This window comes from Sylvia atricapilla, chromosome 1 (genome assembly GCF_009819655.1).
Source record: "Sylvia atricapilla isolate bSylAtr1 chromosome 1, bSylAtr1.pri, whole genome shotgun sequence".
In the NCBI taxonomy this organism is placed as follows: domain Eukaryota; kingdom Metazoa; phylum Chordata; class Aves; order Passeriformes; family Sylviidae; genus Sylvia; species Sylvia atricapilla.
The window spans coordinates 46,497,404-46,521,114 of NC_089140.1; the positions used below are offsets into that span (position 1 = coordinate 46,497,404).

General features: G+C 39.7%; 1 protein-coding gene across 2 annotated transcripts in view; it reads left to right on the forward strand.

The window, feature by feature from the left end:
* Positions 1–23,711, forward strand: part of BMPER (BMP binding endothelial regulator) — a 146,533-nt gene that overhangs the window by 78,681 nt on the left and 44,141 nt on the right. For both annotated transcript variants that reach the window (XM_066321774.1, XM_066321767.1), the window contains exons 10-13: positions 1,868–1,972; positions 7,091–7,136; positions 15,409–15,738; positions 22,659–22,995. In XM_066321774.1, coding sequence (XP_066177871.1) covers positions 1,868–1,972; positions 7,091–7,136; positions 15,409–15,738; positions 22,659–22,995 — 818 coding nt within the window. The remainder of the gene's footprint in view (positions 1–1,867; positions 1,973–7,090; positions 7,137–15,408; positions 15,739–22,658; positions 22,996–23,711) is intronic.

The following is a 23,711-nucleotide window of genomic DNA, read 5'->3' on the forward strand; positions in this document are numbered from 1 at the left end:
CTGAGCCAAAGAGTCTTTTCCGTAAGTGAGCCAACAGGAGCTTTGTGAAGTTCGTTTTGGCTGGAAGTTACTTGGTTTACTACATTTCTCTGCTAAGGACAGCACCCCTGACATCTTATACTGGGGTAGCTATGTAATAACTGTTACCTACTGCACTCTCACCCAATGTATTCAAATCATGAGGGATTCCCTGCAGAACACTTCTGCTGTTTCTGAGACCCCGTTTGTTTTTCCAAGTGGTGCAAGCTTTTTTTCACACTGTGTCAGAAAAAGATTCTGTCACCTCATGGGCCGTCTGTGAATTAAGAGACCCTTGAATCAGATCAAATGTTAAGTCCTGTGTGAATACTTGGTTTGCTCAGCCAGAATTGCTTCCCATTTATTCCATCTTTTGTGTACATAGCAGAAGTGTTTATTCTGGAAATTACATGTGAACCTACTGTATGCTGAGACTATGCTCCATCTGATTGGCACTTTCACACTGGCACCATTGTGCTTCAGGAACAAATGCCTACTTCTTAGGCACCCAACTAAAATATTCTGCTTCTTGTGAAGATTTTATTATATTACTAGTATTATATGGAGTGTGAAAAAATAACGAGACAGTACATCCATTTCTGGCCTTGTGTGCAAAAAAATAAATTTAGTGTTGCTCTGTTGAAGTCAATGGTCTAACACAGGTAGAATGGGCACAGCAAATGTGTTTTTGCACTCCTATGCAAAACCAGCTGTAAGACAAAAATTCAGGGCAGCTGCATGCAGTCAGCTGTGATATATTCTGGTACTTTGGCAGATGCCTGGTGAGTGGTCATTAGAGACCGAAGAACATCAGAAACACCAGGCAGTAGAAACATGCCCTAGGAACAAAAAATATATAGGAGAGAGACAGCCTTTGATGAAGCAAGCTGAATAAGTTAGGCTTCTTGGCATTTCAGATATAGTCTGTTTCTGTTTCTGGTCAGAACATCATGTCGAGGTGGGCACATAATTATTCACAGCTGTCTGGTTGAACTGCCTGTTCCTGTCAGGTCTATCCTCACCCTTCCTTCCCAGCAGCCCTGTAAACACAAAACATGCAGAGTTTGGCTCTAAGTGGACTAGCATAAGGCAGTAAGTGGGTGAGACAGAATGTTTTAGGAACTACACGTGGCAGATGCAACACCATGTAAAAAGGAGCCAGGGCACTTCCACAAGCAATTCATCCCAAGTGGGGACAAGACCAAGACGCATATTATAGTCTGCACCTCATATTTTCAGAGCTATACATAGGCTGTCTTACATGCTCTGCTTTTGAGAGATTCAGCACTGTATCTCTTCTAAATATTTTCAGACGTTTGGCAGATCAAATACCGGTGAAAGTGGTGTAGTAATCTAAATTAGAATTATTTGACCATTCCTGCCCTATATTGAAATGATGCTACATATGGGAATAAATCACTCTCTGCTGTCATCTTAATCAAATATTTTCATGTGCAACAACTTAAAGATGTCACTCAACCCAGTGAATCAGGCTTTTCTAATTATGTGAACTTAAGTGAAAATTTGTGCCAGGTGTGGTCACAACTCAGATGCTTATTGGAGAGAAAACAATGCAAATAATCAGGACATTGTTCAAAAATGCAAATGTGATTTGGTTAGCTTTGGAAAAATGAATTTCTTACCAAAAGGGCCAAAGGGAAGAAAACCTGGCTGAATTTGATATCTGTCTTGAATCCAACTGGCTGTGGACAGACACCTCAAAATAATTTAGACTAAACAATGACACAATGCTAACAAGGAAATTCATCCTTTCTTGTGCAATGTTACATTGCTGAAATAGCTTCTTGCTGCCACCCCAGCTGATACTGTATCATGTTCCCTCTTGCAGGATGGAGAGATGTGGTCCTCTGTGAACTGCACCATCTGTGCTTGTGTGAAAGGCAAGACAGAGTGTCGCAAGAAACAGTGCATTCCAGTCAGCAGCTGTCCTCATGTGAGTTTTTTAAAATAATTGAGCTTTCTTCTCTTTTCTGCTCCACCATTCTCTTTTCCAATGTTTCTTGAAAGTGTGTTCATGACATTGGGGCGTGCTGCTTGGAAAGAAGGGCTCACGTGGAATGTCAGTGTAGGTTGGCATTCCCCAAATGTGCTACTGTTATCCTGAGTATGGTCTTCCTGCCTCTGTCCTTTCTCTGAAGAGTCTGTGCTCCTCCTCCTCTTCTCCTTTAACTTTCTATGTCTCAAGTGTCTGCATTGGAACAGTTAGGTTTTTACTTTTATTTAATAGTTTTATAGAGTGGTTAGATAACTGTATTAATATTTCAATAGTGTGTATATTGTTAAGGTAATCCACAGGAGGTTGTTGTACTTGCATTTCTCAATGCATATGAGGGTTAATACTTGGTTGAAAATGTAATTTAAATAAATCAAGGAAAATTAGTTCAAGTAAGCCATGCTGCTTTCACTAAGGTTGTGGCCTGGGTATTTTTTATTTGAAAGTCTGAACTGAACCCAAAGAATGCTGTAATTTTAACTTAATGGCATCAAAAATTAGCTTTACTTGAAACCCTGAGCTAAAATCAGCCTTTGTTTTTTTGGATTTCTGACACTGGCAAAAGGTTTTGGTCTTATGGGTCAGGCTTTCACAAGATGGAGATCTAAATGCGACCTCATGTAGGGGCAGATCTAGGGGCAGGTGAGTAATACTGCAGAAGAGAGAGCCAAGTTGTTAGCATTACACCTTGTCAGTGTTTCCTTTTTGATCCTGGAAGCCAGTGGGGAAAATGTGAGTCACAGACACCTACATATAATTTTTTAAAATGAAAAACTCTTACTTTGTAGAATTTTATATGTGAAACTTTTCACAGAAGTGATAGGGTAAAAAGCCTGTACCTTGACACTCCCCATTCTGGTGTGACAGTGGGCTTCAAGACCCTCAGAAGAGGGAACATCCTTTTCCTGTCACTCTGGCAGTCACTGCAGAGGGCAGTTTTCTTCTTAATGCGTCTCACACAAGATGCTGCATAGACATCAGGAAGTGTGAACAAATGGAGCTGTTCTTCTGGGAATGTTAAATGGCTCATGGCAGTCATGCTACCTTCATGCAATTCGCAGTAGAAGCAGGAAGTGGAAGCTTGGGCTCTACAGCTCTCTCACACATTGCACTGCAATTATATTTTCCTTGTGCTGATGCATTTTAAATGTTTAAGGTGCTTCTGAGATCAAGTAGCTAATATGACTTAATAGAGACCTTCAGTGAAGTGCAGTGAAGAACCTGTATCCACATAAAAAGTTAAGCATTGAGATGATCAGTTGAAGTGATTTCTAAAATGTAAATAATGGTAGGTAAAAATTCACCAGTGACAGTGCTACAGTGTATAAGCGAGACTGACAAACTCATTCAGTGCTGCTATAGAATCTGCTCCAAGGCTAATGTGAAGTCCTAAACTGCCCTTGACCTCTGAGGAGAGTGTGCAAACAAGGCCTGTTTCTTTAGGGCTGGGAAGATAATCTTTGTTACTCTGCAGCACCATTCCCCTCAGTATACAACCAGTCAGCCAGGTCCCACCTTAAAATGCAAGCTGCAAGCAAACCCACCCTACTCCACAGGTGCACATTAGATTTCTGCTCTTCCAAGCTAAATTGGAAGGCGAAGTAGGGGAAAGAATGTAAACTCTACAGTAAGATTTATTTTCTTTTCCGAGTGGGTACCAAGTAGTTTTAAAGCAAATGTATGCTAATTGATTTAAATCTTTTACTTTTCATCTCTGCTCCATTATCTTTGAAGAGATTTTCTCTCATAAATCTGTAAACCTCACTTAAACACACCATAAAGAGATATTAGTGGTTGTGATACTGACAGTCTGAGTGTCATGCACAGAGTTATGCTGCTGTCTCTGCAAACTGTAGATGTGTCCATTCCTTTTCTCCCTTCACAATATTTTTGACAGTAAGCAGTTTCCAATGACTGTTGAAAACTGCTGTGGAATAAAATGTGGTTTATTGTCCCTTAGGTGTCAGGCAACATAAAGTTATCTCATTAAACATATATTATTATACAGACAACTGAGTGGGAAAGGATTGAAGATTCATAAGGAATTTAGAATATTATTCCCTGACTTAAGCACTTTACTATGCAGTCATAATACTCTCTGCATGATATTGTGGGTGGGTTTCTTTGGTTACAGAATTTTATTTTATTTATCATAATAAATTTTGGCCAACTATTTCTTAAAAATATGGGTTTTGAAGTGGTAATTCTGCAGAAATTTCCAATACTACACAACCATTTATATTATTCAATCTATTGGTTGCAGGCTGACATATTTTTTAAGACTGTTTCTGCCATTTCCTTAGTTTTCTTCATAGAGCTAGACACAGATTTCTGTTTCTTTTGTTTGGTTGTTTTTTGTTTTTTTGTTTTTTGTTTTTTTGGTTTTTTTTTGAGCATTTAATCCCAGATCAGCAATTGCAAGAAATGTCTTTCTTAGATTCTTTTCATGTGCTGTGGAGGCAATACATTTTTCAAATTCAGTCCCTCCTGTCACATTTATAGTAAGATTGGTCCTCCTTGGCATTCTAGTGAGCCTTGTGGCTTGTGGGTTCTGTTTCTTACTTTCTGACAACTGGCTTCACACAGATATTCTCTCTCTCAAGTTAACTGGAGTGTCAGCCTGCAAGGGGTGGTACATGCTGGCCCCCATTCAGCAAAGCTATTAAGCATGTGTCCAGTTCTGCTGAAGTTAGTAGGCCCTCCATGTGTGCTGAAACTTAAACACGTGCTTAAATACTTTATAGAAAGGGAACAGTCTCAACATTTGGCAAGACTGAGTTTCAGAGAACCTTTAGACTTCTTACTGAATTTGCTATTTACTTGCCCTAGCTCTGCTCTAGTCTGTTCCTTGCCTTGTTCCAGCTCTTTTCTGATTACCCATCGTTATAATTTGTCACCTTGTCCCCTCTCCTTATGCCTTTGGATTCCTCACTAACATCTTAAGTCTGTGGTAATGATCAGTGGTCGTGAACATGTCTATCTCTTTTTGTACTGCTAGAGGAGAGCTTGGTGAATTTTACAGCATATAACCTTTTCTGAGCTCCAAGGCTGTGCAAAAGTTAATAGAATTAAATTCATGGCAGGTGAAGACATTTGCAGAGTTCCATTCTGTGGGTAAATTTTGAACCCGTGAACTTCAAGTGAGCTGAAAATTTATTCAGAACACGTTCTCCCATCTCTAGCACAGACTGCATATAATGTTATACACATCTGTTATTATTACAAACAAAAAGTTGCTGTTTTTACTCCAGTGCCAAATGAGGCACAAAAAAACAACAGCTGTTGCTATTGCACAACCAAACAACTGCCTTTCCCCCAGCAATTAGTCTTGCCTTAAAAAAATAGAAAATAAAAACCTCAGACACAAAATTGAAAACCCCATAAAAAGGAAGAAAAATCCCCCAAAATAAGTAGACTCAAATGTAGTCTGCTTATAAATATTCATAGGGAAAAATGGGATCACATCACTTAGCCCACTCCTAAGGGAACCCTCAATGCTAACGAACTCTAGCAGCACATGTTAGCAATAATGGGTTTCCTTATTCTACAAGACAAAAACAGGATCTCGGGCCAACATGGTGGCTCAAGTAACCAGCCTCAGCAGGCTGCCTTGGAGATTCCAATTTCACTTGAATTCTTGCCACTTCCAGCTCTGCTGATGATTTCAACTCTTTTATTGAAACAGAGAGGTAAGGCTGTGCAGTGCAGTGTGTGGCATTCAGCTGCATGTCTCCATTTCTACAAATCTGTGTTGCTAGGCTTAGTATTTCTGTGTAGTTTAAGGGTTCTTCCTTTAAGGGGTTTGCTTCTAGCAGGTGCTTGGTAGGCCTCCCTGTTGCAGCCTGGTCCTCAGCTATTTTCTTTGCCCAGGGATCTGGCAGTCACACAAACACTGAAGTGCTGCTCACTCTGCCAGTGCAACTCTTATCCAGCCCTTTTCTTAAGTCCAGATGTGTCTCAAGTCTGTTCACATGAAGCTGCATATTCAAAGACAAGCTTATGCTGAACTGGGCTCTGTGGATGATGTGTCCAAGTGCATTCATGACCAAGGATTCCTTCACACTGTGTGTGTACATCAGGGAAGAGCAAGATGGAACATGATCCACTCCAAGTAGCAGATACTTGGAGCTCATGCCTCTGCATACACATTGTCAAAGCTTGGCATCACTGTTGGCAGAAAGCAAGTCAGACAGCAGTAGGTCTGCCTGTGCCCACTTCCCCACTCTTTGCATGGACCTGTCACCACTTTTTTGTCTGTTTTCATGAGTTTTCTATACTGTTTAGTAGGCAGGATAGCGCAGCTCCATATGCTCACTCTCGCTGTCCTCACCTTGCTCACCTACTTGGTGGGAATAGGAGCAGTAGTCACGCAGAGGGGACTTCTCTGTGTCCAGCTGCTGTTGGAGCAAAGGGCCAGTGCTGGGAAACAACACAGCTCCATATACCTCTTCATTCTCTGTGTAGAAATACAGGTGAGCTCCAATATCCCTGTAAGTTCTGTTAAAACAACATCAGTTTTTGCTTGGAAAAACACATTGTTCAGTCTGAAATTTTTCAGGCTTTTCTGCTACCTTGCTGATTAATTTTAGGTAATTTAGGTAAAATCAGATAAAACATTTTTAAACATATTTTCAGCTGATGTGGACTGAAAAGGAACATGAATGTACATATACAGAGACAGCCTGCACCTATATAGCCTTGTATAAGGCGCAACCAGAAGTAGCATTGACCAAGATCCATCCTCTCTCCCTTCCTCCCTCCCTCCCTGTGACTCCTTTAGCTATCTCTCTGCAAGTCCAAAATTCTCTCACACTCTGTCTCTAAAGAGAAAAGTGGTAACAGAGAACCCTTTTAGTATTTCATTTCTTATAACACCACCAGGAAGCTCGTTGAATAGTTCTGTCTGTTTTTAGCACCTGATATTTGAAGTTGTAACCAGGGCACTGAGTTAAAACACAACTTGAATTATTTTCAAAGGCTTATCCAGTCTTACAACATGACACAGTCATTTCTCCAAGAAACTCTTTCATTAAAACAGTCTGTCTTTCTCCCAATTAGGGTAAAATCCTGAACAGAAAAGGATGCTGTCCGATTTGCACTGAAAGTAAGTTCTTTCTTCACATTCTTTAAACTATTTTTTATTGTTTCTGAAATAATAAACATATAGAAGTAAGCTTGCTTTTCTGCTTTCTTTTTTGAAGCAGCTAAAGGACAAGTGATTATTTTTAGCCATGGATTTTGCCTTTTATAAATCTGTATTTTTAAAATAAAATGCCTGTGTATTTTGTTTTTATTTTGTTTTTCAAAATAATGCTATTTTTGTCAAATCTGAGGTGCTGCATTTTAAAAGATATAGTTGGTTTGTGAAATTTGTATCAATAGAACAAGAAAATGAATGGAGTTATAACTTTTAGGACTTGGGTACCTTTTACACCTGTAACTAACAGTCCAGCTATGTGCATATATAATCACAACTTTGCAGATGATTTGTGAGAGTTAAAAAAAGGTGTGCAGAAATCTGAGACACAGTCTGAGGCAGCAGTGGAAAGTAGAATAGAAAACTATTTTTCCTTGTTTATGATGTTTAGTTCAACCCTTACATTCTTATCCCTTTACTCCTCTCTTCAGGAATGACCATTAAATTGCAATATCACCTCCTAGTCAGCAAAGGATTTACACAAGTACTTATCTTTAAGCTTGTTCTATTTACCAACAGGGAGGTCTGAAGTTCATAAGATACCATTACGTATTTCCTTCGGTATATGTTTGAGAATCTTACCAAATAGGGACAGACTGCTAAAATGGATGTTTATGACCTAGAGGAAGACTTTTGAAAGAAGAAAGTGTTCCTATTCTTTTGTCTAAAGTCAAATGGTTTTGCTGTTCAACTCAGTTCTGGGTTCTCTTGAATTGCACAAATCCTGTGTGCTAAATATCTGGTTTTTCACTCTGTGGCTCAATTATTTTGAAATGTGTATCTTGGGATAAAATAAATCTAGCTTGCAAGTCTTCATTATCAAAATGAGAGTAAATACAAGGGATAACCTCAGAAACAATTGAAATAATATTGAGCAGAGGAAGAAATGAAAGAGGATTCAACTGACTAGCAGTTGATTTCATGTTAGCTCAGTTTCAAGAGAGAAGAAATTTGCATAGACCTTTTCTCAGATATGACATACCATTAGTGTAATGAATTTATCAATATCTTGGCTCTTTTTTAATGTTTCAGTCTCATTTAACCTTTCTCTGGTGTTCTTCCTGTGTTCTTCTGTAACATGAGAAGGGGACAAAAAGAGTGGGGCCAGCCATTCCCTCAAAGCACAGAAGACCCTCTACTGTAAAAGGTGCAAAAGAAGTCAGTACAGTGACTCCTTCAGAAGTGCTGCCAGAGTGTGATGACTTGTGATAATTGTTTTGTGGGAGAAGGAGGCAAAAAATTACAGTTCTTCAAAGTTAAAAAAAATCATCTAGGAGCCAGGTTACCTAAAATCTCAAAACTTCTTGATGATATAAGAAAGGAATAATCATGACTACAAACATATGAAATTAAGGCCAGATCATTATTGCTTGTTGTCCTGCCACACAGATCTGTAAAGAGCCTGGCTTCTTCTTCCCAGTGACCTCTTTCTCTGTACTGGCAACCTGCTATTAGTTCTTCCCAAAGGATAAATAACTCTGTGCTCTTACAGGAAGGGAGCAAGGGTCTTAAGGGTCCTACCTGCACTGCACTGCTGTGCTTGAGCCCAAGAGCCTAAGAGGCTTATTTTCCTTGTCTCACAGTCTCATGCTCCACCATTGCACATGAAATAGAGGAATTTTTTTTTTACAGTGTTATCTCACTGGGGCTCATTTAGCACTTGGAGAAGAGCTGATTCCAAATTTTTATGATAACCAGGGCATTCTTGGTTTTTACAGAGAATGTAATCAAGGAGCTTAAATGGCCAGTGTCATACAGCAGTGGTGGCTACCAGTAGCTGTTTTTTCATTGGTATTTTAACATTTTCCATTTGCAAAGAATTAATTCCACCTTTGCAGCAGAAGTGCTGTAAATCTCATCACGACTATCTTCTGACAGTAATTGGAAACTTCGCTAATTCAGCCAGTTGCTGATAAGATGTACACACAGCCCCTTCCCTCACCCTCTCACTCATGTTGATCCTGATCCTGTCTCCACATACTAACACACCAAACATTTCTGGTGCTCCAGCAGATATTAATTTCCTGAAGTAAAAACAACATAGGGAGGTACAAGAACATACTGTACACGGGAGAGCCTTGACTACAGTTTAAATGCAGCCAATTTCTATAAAGTGGGTCAAAACCAGTCACGTTGTGAAAGGATACACTTTAAACTGAAAAAAAAAATAATCAAAGGATTATTTTCAAAGCAGTTTGTTGCAAAGAGAAAAAGTACCTCCTCTCCTAAAGGGCTGGAGAGTCTCCTTTGTCTACTGTTGCTGAAGTTAACTATAGTTAGTTTTGGCATGTTGCTTTTTAAGCTCCATGGCTGGCGTACAGTTATCACTAATTAAACACAGTGGTCATACCAGTGGAAAATTCAACAGTTTAGTTTATGCTGCTGTAAAAAATTTAATGAAATGTACTCTTTTGGGCTTGATTTAGAAAAATCACCACTGACGTCAATTCCATAAATTAGTAATCCTATATTAGACCAAGGTCATTTTCATATTAAAAATAAGAAAAAACTAAACCTGAGTTCAAATAACATTAACAGACTGCCCTCAACTTCAGACAAAGACAGGAACTTGCAGTGGAAGTAAAATCTTTGTTCTTGACAAAGAAGAATTCATAGGCCTTGCTGAAATTAAAATACACAGGATGAAAATTTGTTACAAAAATCACATAGATATACTCCAATTGTTATCTATAGTCATAGCACAATATTACACCAGTCATTGTGAGATTTTGAGGTCGAAGCTTTTCAAAGTGGACTGCAGTCACCTAGGTTTGCACATACGGTTCACATGATTGATCTTGCAGTAAATGTTTCTTTTGGGACAGAAAATTTTGTTCATCACTAATCATTCCACAGTTTTTTAATTGACAAAATGATCAACAGAGCTAAACCAATTCAAGGGCACTTGGATCCACCTTAGGAGTAAGAGGTTCGTACTTCCGCTTGGTCCTGCATCCTTTTTATGTGTTTTTGTAGAGTTACTGAAAAAAGTGCTGTCTTTCAAAGAATAGGAAAAAAAAAGAAAAAGAAACAAAGTGAGGTTATGCATTGTGGGTACCTGTGAGAGCAGGAAGTGGGACTAAAGGACCACTTAGGTCCCTGTTTTTTTCTGTTATTTCCTTTCCATGAAGAAATACAGCAACAAAAATACACCAATTGTTTATTCATACTGGAATACTGTTCATGATTTATCTCCCATTTTAGCTGTGATGGTCTACTGTATAAATATATATTTGGGCAAATTGGAATAGCTATTTTATTTATGAAATAGACCATAAAGACTCCTGTGGAGTTTTTGACACCATACCTTGTAATGTGTATTATATCAAGCTGCACTATGCAGCAGTTATGAGGAAAGTCCTCTATGGCTATGCATTTTTACAGAAAACATAATGAAATTCTATTATGCATGTTCTGTAGCTAGTTTTTAGAAGTCAGTAATGTGTTCTGTTTGATTTAGGGCTTAGTTCAGCATATGGGCTAATTACATTCAAAGTTTCATTTTATTTTTAAAAAGCTGAGATATTTTTTAATTGTAGATCTGCAACCAGAACACTCTACATGGGTAAACTTGTGTTTTTTCCTCCCTCTCCTTACTTAGAAAGTGTCCAAACTGATTTTAGTTATAATTTAAAGTATATTTTTCTTGGCCACTCTTAACTACCTACAAGCCCAGCAGAGTGTGACCAGACATCTGGACATCTTGGACTTCAATTGACTGCTCTGATCTCCTGAAAAAACAAAACAAGCTATTCCATGAGCACCAGAGCTAACAGAGCCTGGTTTCCTATGGATTTGTGTCCCATTTCCTTTATATCCCAACAAATAATAAACCCAGCTAGAGACAATATATCCTGTGGCTGGTCTGGAGCTACAAGTGTGCTAATTGCCCAGCCAATATGCTCATGCTCTCGGCTGGTCAGGATGTGTGTGCTGACTGTCTGGCCTCCACCATGCAGTATATATATTTTGCCTTTCTAAAAAGGCTAAATCCTGTCTGGGGGAATGGAGGCATTGGGTGGAATGCAGAAAGGTACTTTTTGGCAACCACTTAGTTTAATAAGTGGCTTTTACCTGTACTTAGCGTAGTACTTACTAGAAATGAGTGGTCTTTCCGACTTTTATCCCTCCGCATTGGCCAAACAGGTTGTGATTTTTTTTCTTCTTTATGAGAGTATGTTGAAACTTAGGAAATGCTAATGTGTTCTTTTCCATGCTGTTGCTTTTTTAGCTTCCTTTTTTTGTACAGCTACATGTGTTTTCAAAAGCACTGCCTTTTCTAATGAAAGTCACTATTTCATTTGAATTGGGAACATGATTTGAAAATTCAAGGAAAACATACCAACAGTTCTATAGTATTCACTTTTAGCACCTAAATACTGTTATTAGTTTGCAAGTAAGCTGTAGAGCCTTAGGTGGGAGCTGAGCAAACTGCATTAATCACACATGTAGTTTAATATTTTAGTCAAATGTAAAAGTGTGAAGTCCATATTTAGTTGCTTAAAAAACAAATGTGAAAACTGCCAAGCTCCCAAAAGCTTTTATGAATGCCAGAAGGTCTGAATATTGATTTGGGAGCAACATGCGGGATATCCAGAAGAGGTTTAGTGGCGTTTGCATCCAGCTCTCAATAATGTTTAATCAGAGTTGAGTGCCTGAGGTGTTTTGAAAATCACAGCCTCCTGAACATAGTGCTGGGGCCCTCCTTTGAAAGATATGTGTTTTTCAAGGATAGAGAGGGAATGGGTAAATTTGCATTCATTTGGATGTCTAGATGAGCAAAAGAAGACACCAAAGATCATGAATCCCACATTCAAAATGAGGAAGAGGCAATGATTCTTCATTTCCTTTGCCCAAGGGTATTGTAGATATTGTAGATGCTAAAAACATTTTTGGATTGGAAAAATTCACAGAAAATATTTCTATTAAAGGTTACTAAATTAAAAGAAACCATGTCTAGTTCAGAAAGTCCCTAATCTTCAGAAAGTAGTTGGAGGTTGGGGGAGTCTCAGGGGGAAATATGTGATACAATTTCCCTTTTCTAGCTCTACCTTAGACAGCTGACACATGTAGTGTTGGCAATAAACTGGGAACAATTTGCTGTAGGGAAAAAAAGGAAAGATCTACACCTGTGACCGTATGCCTTGTTGTCATAATCTAGCAATATTCATACTCCAGGGTTGGGGAACATAACTTTAGTGATGCAGCAGCATGTCTTCATCTGTTATGTTCCAACAGAGAAGCAAGTGACACACAATCCTACCTAGAGATCAGTGGTTCCATCAGAGTTAAAAAATTGCCAAGTCAAAAGACTGGTTTGTTTCAGAATGGAGAAAGAAAAGAAAAAAGAAGAAAGAGAAGGAAAAGAAAAGGAAAAAGAAAAGAAAAAGAGGCAAACTATAAAATATTATGTGATTGAAACTCTCCCGAAAGGAAATAAACAACAGCCCAAAAGCTAAAAATGGCAGGAATTCTTTTCATGCTGACAGTCTTTTGCAGTCTTGTTACACCCGGTATTTAAGGTTTATTTCTAGGCCAACCAGTTTTTCTTACTGGCAGTGCCTGAGTTATCACACACACTCTCACAGGGCGTGGATTTATTTTTAAACCCCACAATTTTAGCAAGCCTTTCAAGAATGTTTTACACAGTGATATCAGAGAATCAATTATTCAGACTGTTTTTAGATGGATTTTCCCTCCTCTATTTCCTTGGTTATTAAAGAAAACAGCAGAATTTGGATCAGACCTTCAGCTGTCCAGTCCAAAATACATTTTTAACTGCACAGCATCAAGTTGACATATGACGTGACACGATATAACATAAAACAACATTACTCCCCATAACACATTAGAAATTAAAAATAAATATTTCCTTTGGATCCCATTGGTACTATCTTTACTTGGACATCTCTAAATTATGTTTGTTCCTCTCATGTCTTGCCTCTTAGTCACTCGCTTAGGTGAAGAATCAACCTCCTCCTCCTCCCAACAGGTTTGTTAAAAACATGTCTAACATGTCCACATTCTTGGCCTTTAGAAACACAGAGAAAAATCAGATATTTCCTCTAGAATCTGCACTTATGTTCAGCTGATTTTTGTGTTGTTGTTGTTGGTGATTTCCTTGTTTTCATAAAAGTTGTCATTAAATTTAAGGAAAAATTAAAGCGGGAGTAGCTGAAGTACAGTCTGGGCTGGTAATAACATGTACCTTTAATACTCGTCATGCAGATACTTAGATGTATACATAAGGAAATCAGAAGCATGTTAGTATGATTTAATAACCGGTAAAGTCACATGGCCTCCATACAAAATCTACAGATTATTTTTCCTATTGGTAAAAAATGATGTTGTTAATTAAAAGCCATATGGTTCCTGCTAATTTATGGAGAATCAATTTATCTTTTAATGAACTTTGAAAAGTAGTTGTTGACATCCTCATTGGTATCAGTGAGGAAAACTCACAGTAGTGCACATTTTTAAAAGCACTCTTTTGCCTAAATGTTTTGGTTTTCAGGGTCTGCCTAAAGTTTGTTGGGCCTCTTTTTTGGAGATGTTGATCAAATATGGATAATTTTGATTTCTGATGGAGTTGTCAACAGGATGTCCTTGAGAAATTGAAACATTTGGTCCCTAGTTTCTCTACGCAGTAAAGAGGGGTAATAATGATGGCAAGAGGAGTTACTGGCTTAGCTAAACAAGCATTCATGTGGCCAATTAGGGGTAAAGTACAAATTACCCAGGTACCAGCCCTGTGATGGCTCTGCACTGTGCAGTGAGGGGAAAGTGAGATTAGGCTTTAGGCAGACATTTCTTGAAGCAGGGACAGACCAACATTGCAGCAGGTTGCCAGAGGTGGCAATGAAGTTGCTGTTTCTACTGCTCTTTATGGGCAGGTTAGATAAACGTCTATCAGGGATAATATAGGTGCAGATGATTCTTCATTGCAGCTGGAGGAGAAAAAGGTAATGTCTCCTGGGGCTTCCTTCAACTCCATTTTCTGTGTATCCATGTAGGTTATCTTGGGTGCTCTTTACGGCTAGAAAAACACTAGAAAGAGTACAGTTACTTTAGCCTAGCACTCTGCCTAGGCTGAAAAACTCTGATGGGGAAGGTCTATTGTGTAGTTAGCACTGTATTGTGCTCCATGGTAGGAATTCCCTTCCCCTTCTCCATAGCATTCATGTCTCCTTTTTTGTAGATTTGAATTTGGCTTTTATAAGCTGGTTTTTCAGGCTGGTTTTTCATTGTTAGTTAAATAGGCATTGTCTTTCAAAAGCAGCCTTAGCCTATGGGTATACATCTGGCAATAGCACTGTGCATTTCTCTGCCTTGAGACTCCTTCTTCCAGCAACAGCAGCAATGTGTTTAGAATCTATTGTTATACCAGAAGACTGCGATGCAAATATATTTGTTGTTATCTTTGATTGTGAGGCAATTCAATCAGTTACTGGGTAGCTGCAAGGTAACTCTGCATCATGTCTATGAGTATAGAAATACTCTGTCTTTGGGCTGTGACTTCTCCAACCAGCATATGGCTTCAAAGATCCATAAGACATCTCCATCCCTTTGCAGTGGTGCAGATGATTGGTAGACACACCATGCTCTTTGGCAGTCATTGCATCATGTTAGTCATGTACTACTGACTTTTAGATGCTAGCATGATATCAGTAACTATGAGTAAGTTGTGTATAAACAATAGCTTGTAACAGTGAATAAAGATGCTGGTTCTACAAGTATTTTGGGGAAAAAAACATCTAAACACACCTAGTTCATAGATATACTATATTTATAAGTGTGTATATGTAAAACGTGAACCAAACCAGCTCCTGCTAAAATGATCTGATGGTTTTTAATTTCAGGGAGTCATTGAAATTTGCAAGTGCACAGGCATTACAATAACCTAAACTGTGCATTATGTTTAAGGGACAAAGCTAGAGGTTAATCTTCCTGTGCTCCCCCAAGGATGAACTGGCCTTTGGTTACCAGCCAATTTGGGAAAGATTTCTAAAGCAATGAAGGTTTTATTTTTCAGAGATATATTTAATCCCCGTGGACACCAGTCAAAATCTGACCTGTAGAGCAGATAGATTAGATGAGAGCAGCACCTCTAAGTTCTTATCGACTGCTTTTTTCCAACTTTGATCCTGATATGGCGCTTTTGTTTCTCACTCACCTGCAGAGCCTGGAGTTTGCACTGTATTTGGAGATCCTCACTACAACACTTTTGATGGACGGACATTTAACTTTCAGGGAACATGTCAGTACGTTTTGACGAAAGACTGCTCCTCCTCTGCCTCGCCCTTTCAGGTGCTGGTAAAAAACGATGCCCGTCGGACCCGTTCTTTCTCCTGGACAAAGTCAGTGGACCTTGTGTTGGGCAGAAGCACAATCAGCCTCCAGCAGCACCTCACTGTGAAGTGGAATGGGACCCGAATTTCACTACCTTGCGAGACACCACAATTTCAGATCGATTTGGATGGTTATTTGCTGAAAGTGACAACCAAAGCAGGTAGAAGTGTATGTGTGTGTCTGTGTATGTGTTTGTGTGTCTTCTTTCTCTCTGAAGAACTTCTGAAGTTCAACATGAACAGTAGTCAGTAAAAAAACATGATAGCAGTAATAAATACCATCATAACTCTTTAGAGATCAGAGAAACCCACAGCAATTTCAGAATTCCCGCAGCCCACAAGCAGACAGAAATCCCAGCTATGAGTTTGAAGTCTGCAGGATATTGCTAAGCTGTGTTTCATTCTGTGGTTGACAATTAGCTGCCTGAATAAAGTGTGCCATGACTTTCACTTCTACTAACTTAAAAGTGGCTTATGGAGAGTGTGGTGGGTTGACCATGGCTGGACATCAACCAAACATAGCCACCAAAGCCACTGTATCACTCCCCTCTTCAGCTGGACAGGGAAGAGAAAATATAGTGGAAGACTCGTGGTTCAAGATAAGGATGGGTAGAGATCACTCATCAATTACCATCATGGGAAAAAAATAGACTCAATTTTGGGAAATTAGTTTAATTTATAGCAAATAATATTAGGGTAGGATAATGAAAAATGAAGTAAAATCTTAAAAAAGCCTCCACACTCCAAATGCTCTTCTTCACAAACTTAACTTTATTCCTGATTCTCTCTACCTCCTCCTGCCCTGAGTGGTGTAGGGGGGATTGGGAATGGGATTTGCAGTCAGTCCATCACTTATTGTATCTATCAGTTCTTCTTCCTCACGGGGAGGACTCCTCACACTCATTCCTTGCTCTAGCAATGCGGTCCCTTCCACAGGAGACAGTTCTCTGCAAAGTTCTACAATGTGAGTCCCTCCCATGGGCTGCATTTCTTCACAAACTTCAAAAACTAAGGTCTCTTCCACAGGGCGCAGGCCTTCATGAACAGACACCAAAGTAGATTCCCTGTAAGGTCGTAAGTCCTGCTAGCAAATATGCTATAGGGTGGGCTCCTCTCTTCATGGCTCCAGGTTGGGCTTCCCACAGGGTTACAGTCTCCTGTAGGCACCCATCTGCTCCAGTGTGGGGTTATCCAGGGGCTGCAGGTAGGTCTTTACTCCAGCATGGACCTCCATGGGCTGCAGGAGGGTGGCCTTGCCTCACCATGGTCTGCACCCTGGGCTGTAGGGGAATATCTGCTCCAGTACTTCCTCTCCCTCCTTCTCCACTGCTGCAGAATTGTTTATCTTAGTCTCCCTCCTCTTTCTGAATGCAGTTGCACAGGGCTTTTCTTCCCCTTCTTAAATATGTTATCCCAGAGGTGCTACCACTGTTGCCAAGGCCGAGCCTATCTTGGAGCCAGCTGGAATTGGTCCATCTTGGAGCCAGCTGCAGTTGGCTCCATTGGACATGGAGGAAGTTTCTGGCAGCTTCTCAACAAAGCCACCCCTGTAGCTCTCTGCTTCCAAATTCTTGCCATACAAACTCAACACACTGTATTGTTTGATACTTAGATAAGAAGAGAGAGGGTATCAGTTCTTAAACATATAATTCATGTTTTCCGAAGCTGAAGCCACATACCTTGCAGTTAAAGTGATCAGTTATATAAATTCACAGTTAAAGATGGCTGGAATGAGTTTAATTTGTAAAAATTATGGAAATATTTCACTGGGGCTATCCAACAAAATGGAGGCACTGGTTTGAAAAGCAAGGCCTAATTTACTGTTCAATGCCATCTTACTTGGCTTGCTTTGTGCCCAAGTAAGAAGTTGTCTGCAAAGAACAAAGTGTACAAGCACCGCAAGCAAGAGGAAATTAGAAACTTATAGAATGTACTTCCTTGTTTCTAGAAACAGGGAAGGGAAATAGCAATCTCTCAGGTCTTTCGAGCCTTAGAAATAACATTAATTGTCAAAATGCTAAACCAGAAGACTTACTTTTGTTTTGATAAAATGTTCTGAAATTGTAGTATCCTTGAGTAGATAAATACTGAGGGGAAGTTTAAAACTTTCTCGTTAGCATGTGTTAGGTACTGCTGTAGTCCTGAGAGATTTCACTTACACAGTGAAGTACTGTTTCAGTGAGAATACTGTTAATTCAATTAAATGCTGTGTGAAGGCAGTGAAACCAGTCTTTCTTATGGAGTGGTATGGTCACCGGTGTGACACATAGTCATACTCGTTATCTAGCATAATTTTTTTCTAGGGGGACACTAGCACCCGCTGTTGAGCTGAGAATTTAGACACCTGTTCATATAGCCTCTGGAAAAGTGAGTCTGCATAATGTGAATCCCGGCTCTGGGCTCATTCCTTAAAGTGGCAATGCAGATTTTTGTGGCTGTCTGTAAAATGCACACAAGTTGACCATTATTCACAACTTCTAATTAGAAGCATCTTGAGGGTTTTTCTTTGCAGCCAGCTGAAGACCATGAATTCAGGCGATGTGGATTTCATTAGCAACCACAGGCCAAGGAAAGGTTTTCAATTGAAGATGAATGACAGCTAATCCTGTGGTTATTCCATTTGTCTCTGGTGCAAGCCTAATAAATGACTACACGCATCCTTGTCCATGTGTTGGCAGAGGAAGTGCAAACATGGCATATGACAACATACCAAACAGTGTGTAATCACTGCAAATTATAGTCTGAATAATTCTTCCCCTTAACGGAGCAAGATCAGGTTTCTCTTGCTGAATACAGCATGATGGGCCAAGTCCTCCTTTCATCAGCACATAAGGCCTGAATAGTAGCAGAATGACCTGGCTCCATTTTGCTGGGAAAGGACAAGTGGCAGAGAAGCTGTAGAAGAGGAAGAATGTGCTGAGTAGAACTGGTTTATAGGCAAACATTTTGTTCCACAGGAAGTTCTGAGTACCGGTGGAAAAAATTGGAGAAATTTCTGTTTCAGAAGGAAACATGGATTTAAAAAAATATATATGCTTTCCCAGTGTAGGGTGAAAAAAGAGAGGGAGGAAGTAATGAAAAATCAGCAAAACTGCTGCACTAGAAGTAAAATTCATAGTAAGATTGGGCTGGGAAATGCAGGACCTGGTGCTTACAGCTCAGCCAGCATTCCCACGGATTTTGGTTTTCCTTTTGCAGAGCTGGGAATTGAGCCTTGGATAAAACAGGGAAGCCCAAACCTTCAGGAAGTCTTGTGGTCCTTGGCTACAGGGCAACGTGCATGACAGGGCAGTCCTGGAGTTCCATACCCTGATTGCTCAGGCTTCCAGGCAGCCCACCAGGCGAGCTGGCAGGAAACCAGCTTGGAGCCTTGCTGGTGCTGTGTTGGAAGTCCATCGAATATGATATGTCTCCCTGAAGCATTTCAGATTTGATGAATTAGCATTTTCCAGTGAAAACCTGTTTTGTTGCTAAATTCCTCACCAGCTGTAGCCCTGGATGCTATGCAGCAGCAGTCTTTGCACTCTGCACTGGCATCTGTGGGTGTGCTTGGGATGTTTTGAGTCCTTATCCAAATTTCTGTGTTAGAAAGACAACAGAGTAGAGTTTCACGGGGCTGTTGTTACTTATCTGTTCCTCTATTGCATAAGCGTTTTGTTGTTGCTGTTTCTGTGCTATTTTTTTCACAAAGCCACTTTGCTGCCCTTTTTATGTACCCTTTTGGCTTTAAATCTTTAGGGAACAGTCATTTGTCAGTTCTTGAGGATGCGTTTAATCTCAAGGATGCCATGAAAAATGCAGAGCAACTGATGAGAGCTCCCATAATGGGAACTCAGTCTGTGATATACATAAATTCAAAAAGATATGTTTAAATGGACTAGACCAGACAATGTGCCAAGTTAAGATGTGTGCCAATCAAGTAACCAGTAGGTTAAGCATCCTTCAAAGAGAGGTGGTAATCGGAAAAAATGAAAAAGTAACTCAGAAAATATTCCTTTTCTGCACATCCCCAGATGGGACACATGCTGCATCCTTTGGCTTCTCATCTCTTGGATTCTGATTCTTGTCCAAGTGAATGGGAAACTCATCCATTTTGGGTGGGGGGAAGAAAAATGGGATATAGGCACCAAGAAACTCTTCCAAACAGTTTCTGTCTGCCAAAAAAACCATTTCAAACACTGCTTTGTAGCATAATCCTGTCTGTCACAGCACTTACCGGTTTACAGAAAGTAACTGGCCTTTCTGCTTGTGAACAAACAAAGGGCACACACTGCACAGTGTGATCAGGCTCCAACAAAATTATCATGCATGTAGGATTAAATACCCTTCATTGTTACTCCAAAAAGGAATAAGCTCTGTTGTGGACAGAAACCTTTAGGCTGTTCATCGAAGCCAGAAATTACCCTTCCATCTGAGCAATTACAGCAGAATAAAGTGCAATTAAGCCATACCTGTTAGAGGAAAGTATGTTCATGTGGGAGTTACACAGTGAGTCTCTTGAATGAATCCAGTTATCAAGGCAGGAATTTCTAGATTTCAAAATGTGCATTTTTATATGCTGAGAAGAAAAGCCGTAATTTTGTTCATCTTCTTCTGCATACCTGCGTTCCTTTTGCAGGTCTACAAAAGCAACATGTAACAAGTAAATTAACTGATAGGAAGAGGACATAAATATCCAGAAAAATTTTCAAGTTAACCTTTCATACTTAATGTATTTTCATTGAAGGCCAGTAAGTTTTGTGTTAAAGAAAAAAAATAGTCCTGAAAGGAAACTTAAGGTAGAATCTTTAGCCAGTCTTTTCTGACTTTGTTTTAAGTAGAGAGCTTCTGAGACAGCTTCTCTGGGGGAAGATCTTGAACACAGCCTTAGAAAGTATAGTTATTTTCTGAAAAGAACTGTCTGAGAATTTGGATCTTGATGCTTTAAACTTTGAGAAAGTTTATGTGATTCTCAAGTCTGAAGAAATCTTGGTTTATAAGTTAATGGCAAGTATTTTCTAAATGCCAGCACAGCAGTAATAATCTTGTGTCTGTAAATCAAGCTGTGTTTTGTTTTGTTCAGTGTTGTCAGAAGCAAAGACAGCTGGATTTTGAATTTGTCTAGCAACGATAATGTATGAAGCAGCTTAAAAGGCAGCTTTCCCCTTTGCCACTGTGCTGGCCTCATTAACAGTTGTAGTCTTGCACAATTTCTCAGTTGGCTGGGTGTAAAGTGCCTTTGGAGGAGGAGACAGTGGCCCCATCCATGCTGGGTTTATGAGAAAATTTGAAACTGATTTCAGGCATAGTTAACTCAGGATACATTTGTCCTACTATTGCAAACCTATGGTGGTAAGAAAACAATGTCATGGACTGTAGTGACAGGTGATACAGAATTACCTTCACAGCCTTGAAGAGTAAATCATTCCCAAAGATTTTGGAGACATAGTGTAACCTGCACAAGCACTGGGGCAGGATGTTAAGATGGACCCTTCTATGGCCATAATTTCCTCTTGAACCTCACCCTGTTCCTCTGCAGCGCAGGTAGGAATTGTCATAGGAGACAATGGGATGCGTTGCTGAAGGAAGGGCTGCAGCTTTGAACTGAGTCATTGGTATGTTAATTACTTACATGAGGATAAGGACAGGATTTGGATCACACAGTGACAAGCCCTGATTTACAAGAGGAAAGGGTGGTGCTAAACCAGCCCACACCGCAAATGCAGGAAGTTGGAGTGAAGCCCTAGTCCTGCACCTCAGAGTGATGCTCTTTGGTATTCTTGGCTAAGCAGGGGTAACAGGGTAAAATCTGGGTTATCCTGTTGAAAAGCAAGTTCCTGTGTTTATCCTTAACTAATGGCTGCTCACAGGTATTTTATGAGAATGATTTAACACCAGGAAAATGATTTGTGATCTTCAGATGCAGGGTTCCTGCAGATGTGACATAGAACCATTCAGGAGACATTGGAAGTAATTACAAGAAAGGCTATTTTTGGGTAGAAGTTAAACAGCAATGTTTCTTGGTGTTGTTTTTATCCCAAATGATATGAAAATTCTTTTCCCTTATGAGCTGCCTATTTAATTCTCAAAGAATGGAATTAATTTAATTCGTAGTCACTCAGGTAAAAACTAGGAGTTTAGTCTCCACCTGATCTCTGGCCCCTCTAGAATTTCACTGGGAAAAGAAAGACATTCAGAAAGTAGTTTATTCCTTCTGCATTAGACAACCCTGTGATCCAGAGCTGCCTATTTTACCCCATCAAAGGGCGTAGACAGCTGACTTAAGCTAGGCACCTAACTTTTGGATGTGTACAGACAGATAAGATGGATTTCACTCACAAAAAGTAACTTTGATTTTGGTGTTCCAGAAGTGCCAAACCTTCCTGTAAAGCAAATTGTAGCAGAGGGCTTACATCCCAGCCACTAGATGAAGGTTAGATGTTTACCATCATTTCTCAGTGTTGTTAACTTATGCAGACAACTTCAAGAAGTTGGTAATTAATGCCTTTTGAATGAACAGTTTGAATCCAATTCAGAATGCTTTCTTACAACAGTTTTGCCCATCTGATATATCTTTGTTGTAATTTTTTAAACTCTTTTTTACTCCTACAAAATAAGTCAGCTTGTATTGGAACAGCAATTCACCCCAATGAGTGATTAGTGTCAGCTTTGTAGGCAAGAATAGGATGTTTCCCATAAGGTCATGGCTGGAGTCTCATGGGATGTGGACTTGTTTGTATGACCACTACCTGTGCAATGGGTAACAGTGGTTGAAATTCAGGGTCCCCTGCAAAGTCAGCTAGAAATTTACTATAGAAAATTCAATTTGCAGAATTTTGCAAGAGCCCTCCTTTGATACTGATGTCCTGACTTGGCTCCATATTTTTTAGGATAACCCCGTTCATTAGCAAGAAGGAACAGAAATCTAAGAGCATTTTCATAACTAAGCGAATGGCTTTGTTCAGGTTCCCATTAACACTGTTTCACAAACATAAGGCAACGTAATGTGCAGTTTGTTATCCTCAATTTCTTCTTTCTCCCCCCTTTTTTTTTTTTTTTTTTTTTTTTTTTTTGGTGCGTTTTTGTCTTATGTTTTTATTAGGCTTGGAAATCTCATGGGATGGAGACAGTTTTGTGGAAGTCATGGCTGCACCTCATCTGAAAGGCAAACTCTGTGGTCTATGTGGAAATTACAATGGGCACAAACGAGATGACCTGATTGGGGGGGATGGGAATTTTAAGTTTGATGTGGACGACTTTGCTGAATCCTGGCGTGTGGAGTCCAATGAGTTCTGCAGCCGCCCGCAGAGAAAACCCGTGCCCGAGCTCTGTCATGGGACAGTCAGGGTGAAACTCCGAGCTCACCGGGAATGCCAGAAACTCAAAGCGTGGGAGTTCCAGAGCTGTCATTCAACCGTGGATTATACCACATTTTACCGGTAAGTGTGGCTTGCTGTGGAGGGAGATACTAAGTTACTGTGTGAGGAGAAAAACCACCTAGTAGGCCCAGTTTCGGAAGCATTGAATACGTGTTGAGATATGTTTGCTAAGAATTAATATATAGGTTTATACTAGGGGAGGTTTTCTGAGTCCAGAATCAGAAGAAGAAGATGGTCCTGATCAAATAGAGCTGAGCCGCCAACAGTGAGAAAGGCAGAGAGGCTAGTGATAACCTAGAGAAAAAGTACTTTTGGAGACTGAAGAAAGAGGGAGAAGAGACTTCAAAACATTTTTGTAAGCTCTCTCTGGTTTCAAGCTCAGTTATAAAGTTGAGGCTGACTTCAATTGCTATTGCTTGTGGTCCACAGAAGAGTGTCTTCCCAGAAACATTTTGAAAATTACTTTATTAAAGCAGGGATATTAAATATGTCTGATGCCTCTTGGATGGTGTGGTTTGTGGGTTGGGGAGTTTTAAATGGGAGAGTTAACAAAAAATTCCATGCATGGCCTGTCATGCCCTGTGAGAAAAAAAGACAGATGAGGATCTAGAATCGTTGCGAGTGAATTATTTAAGATTCTTTTATCTTTAAAATGCTTACAGTCTAAACCACAAAGACATATTTTCTGTTCTTTAATTGGCATGAGTTTATTTACCCCTCAGTCGGTAAATACAATTGTCTATTCTTTTGATTGTCTGACAAAAGGTAAGAGCAAG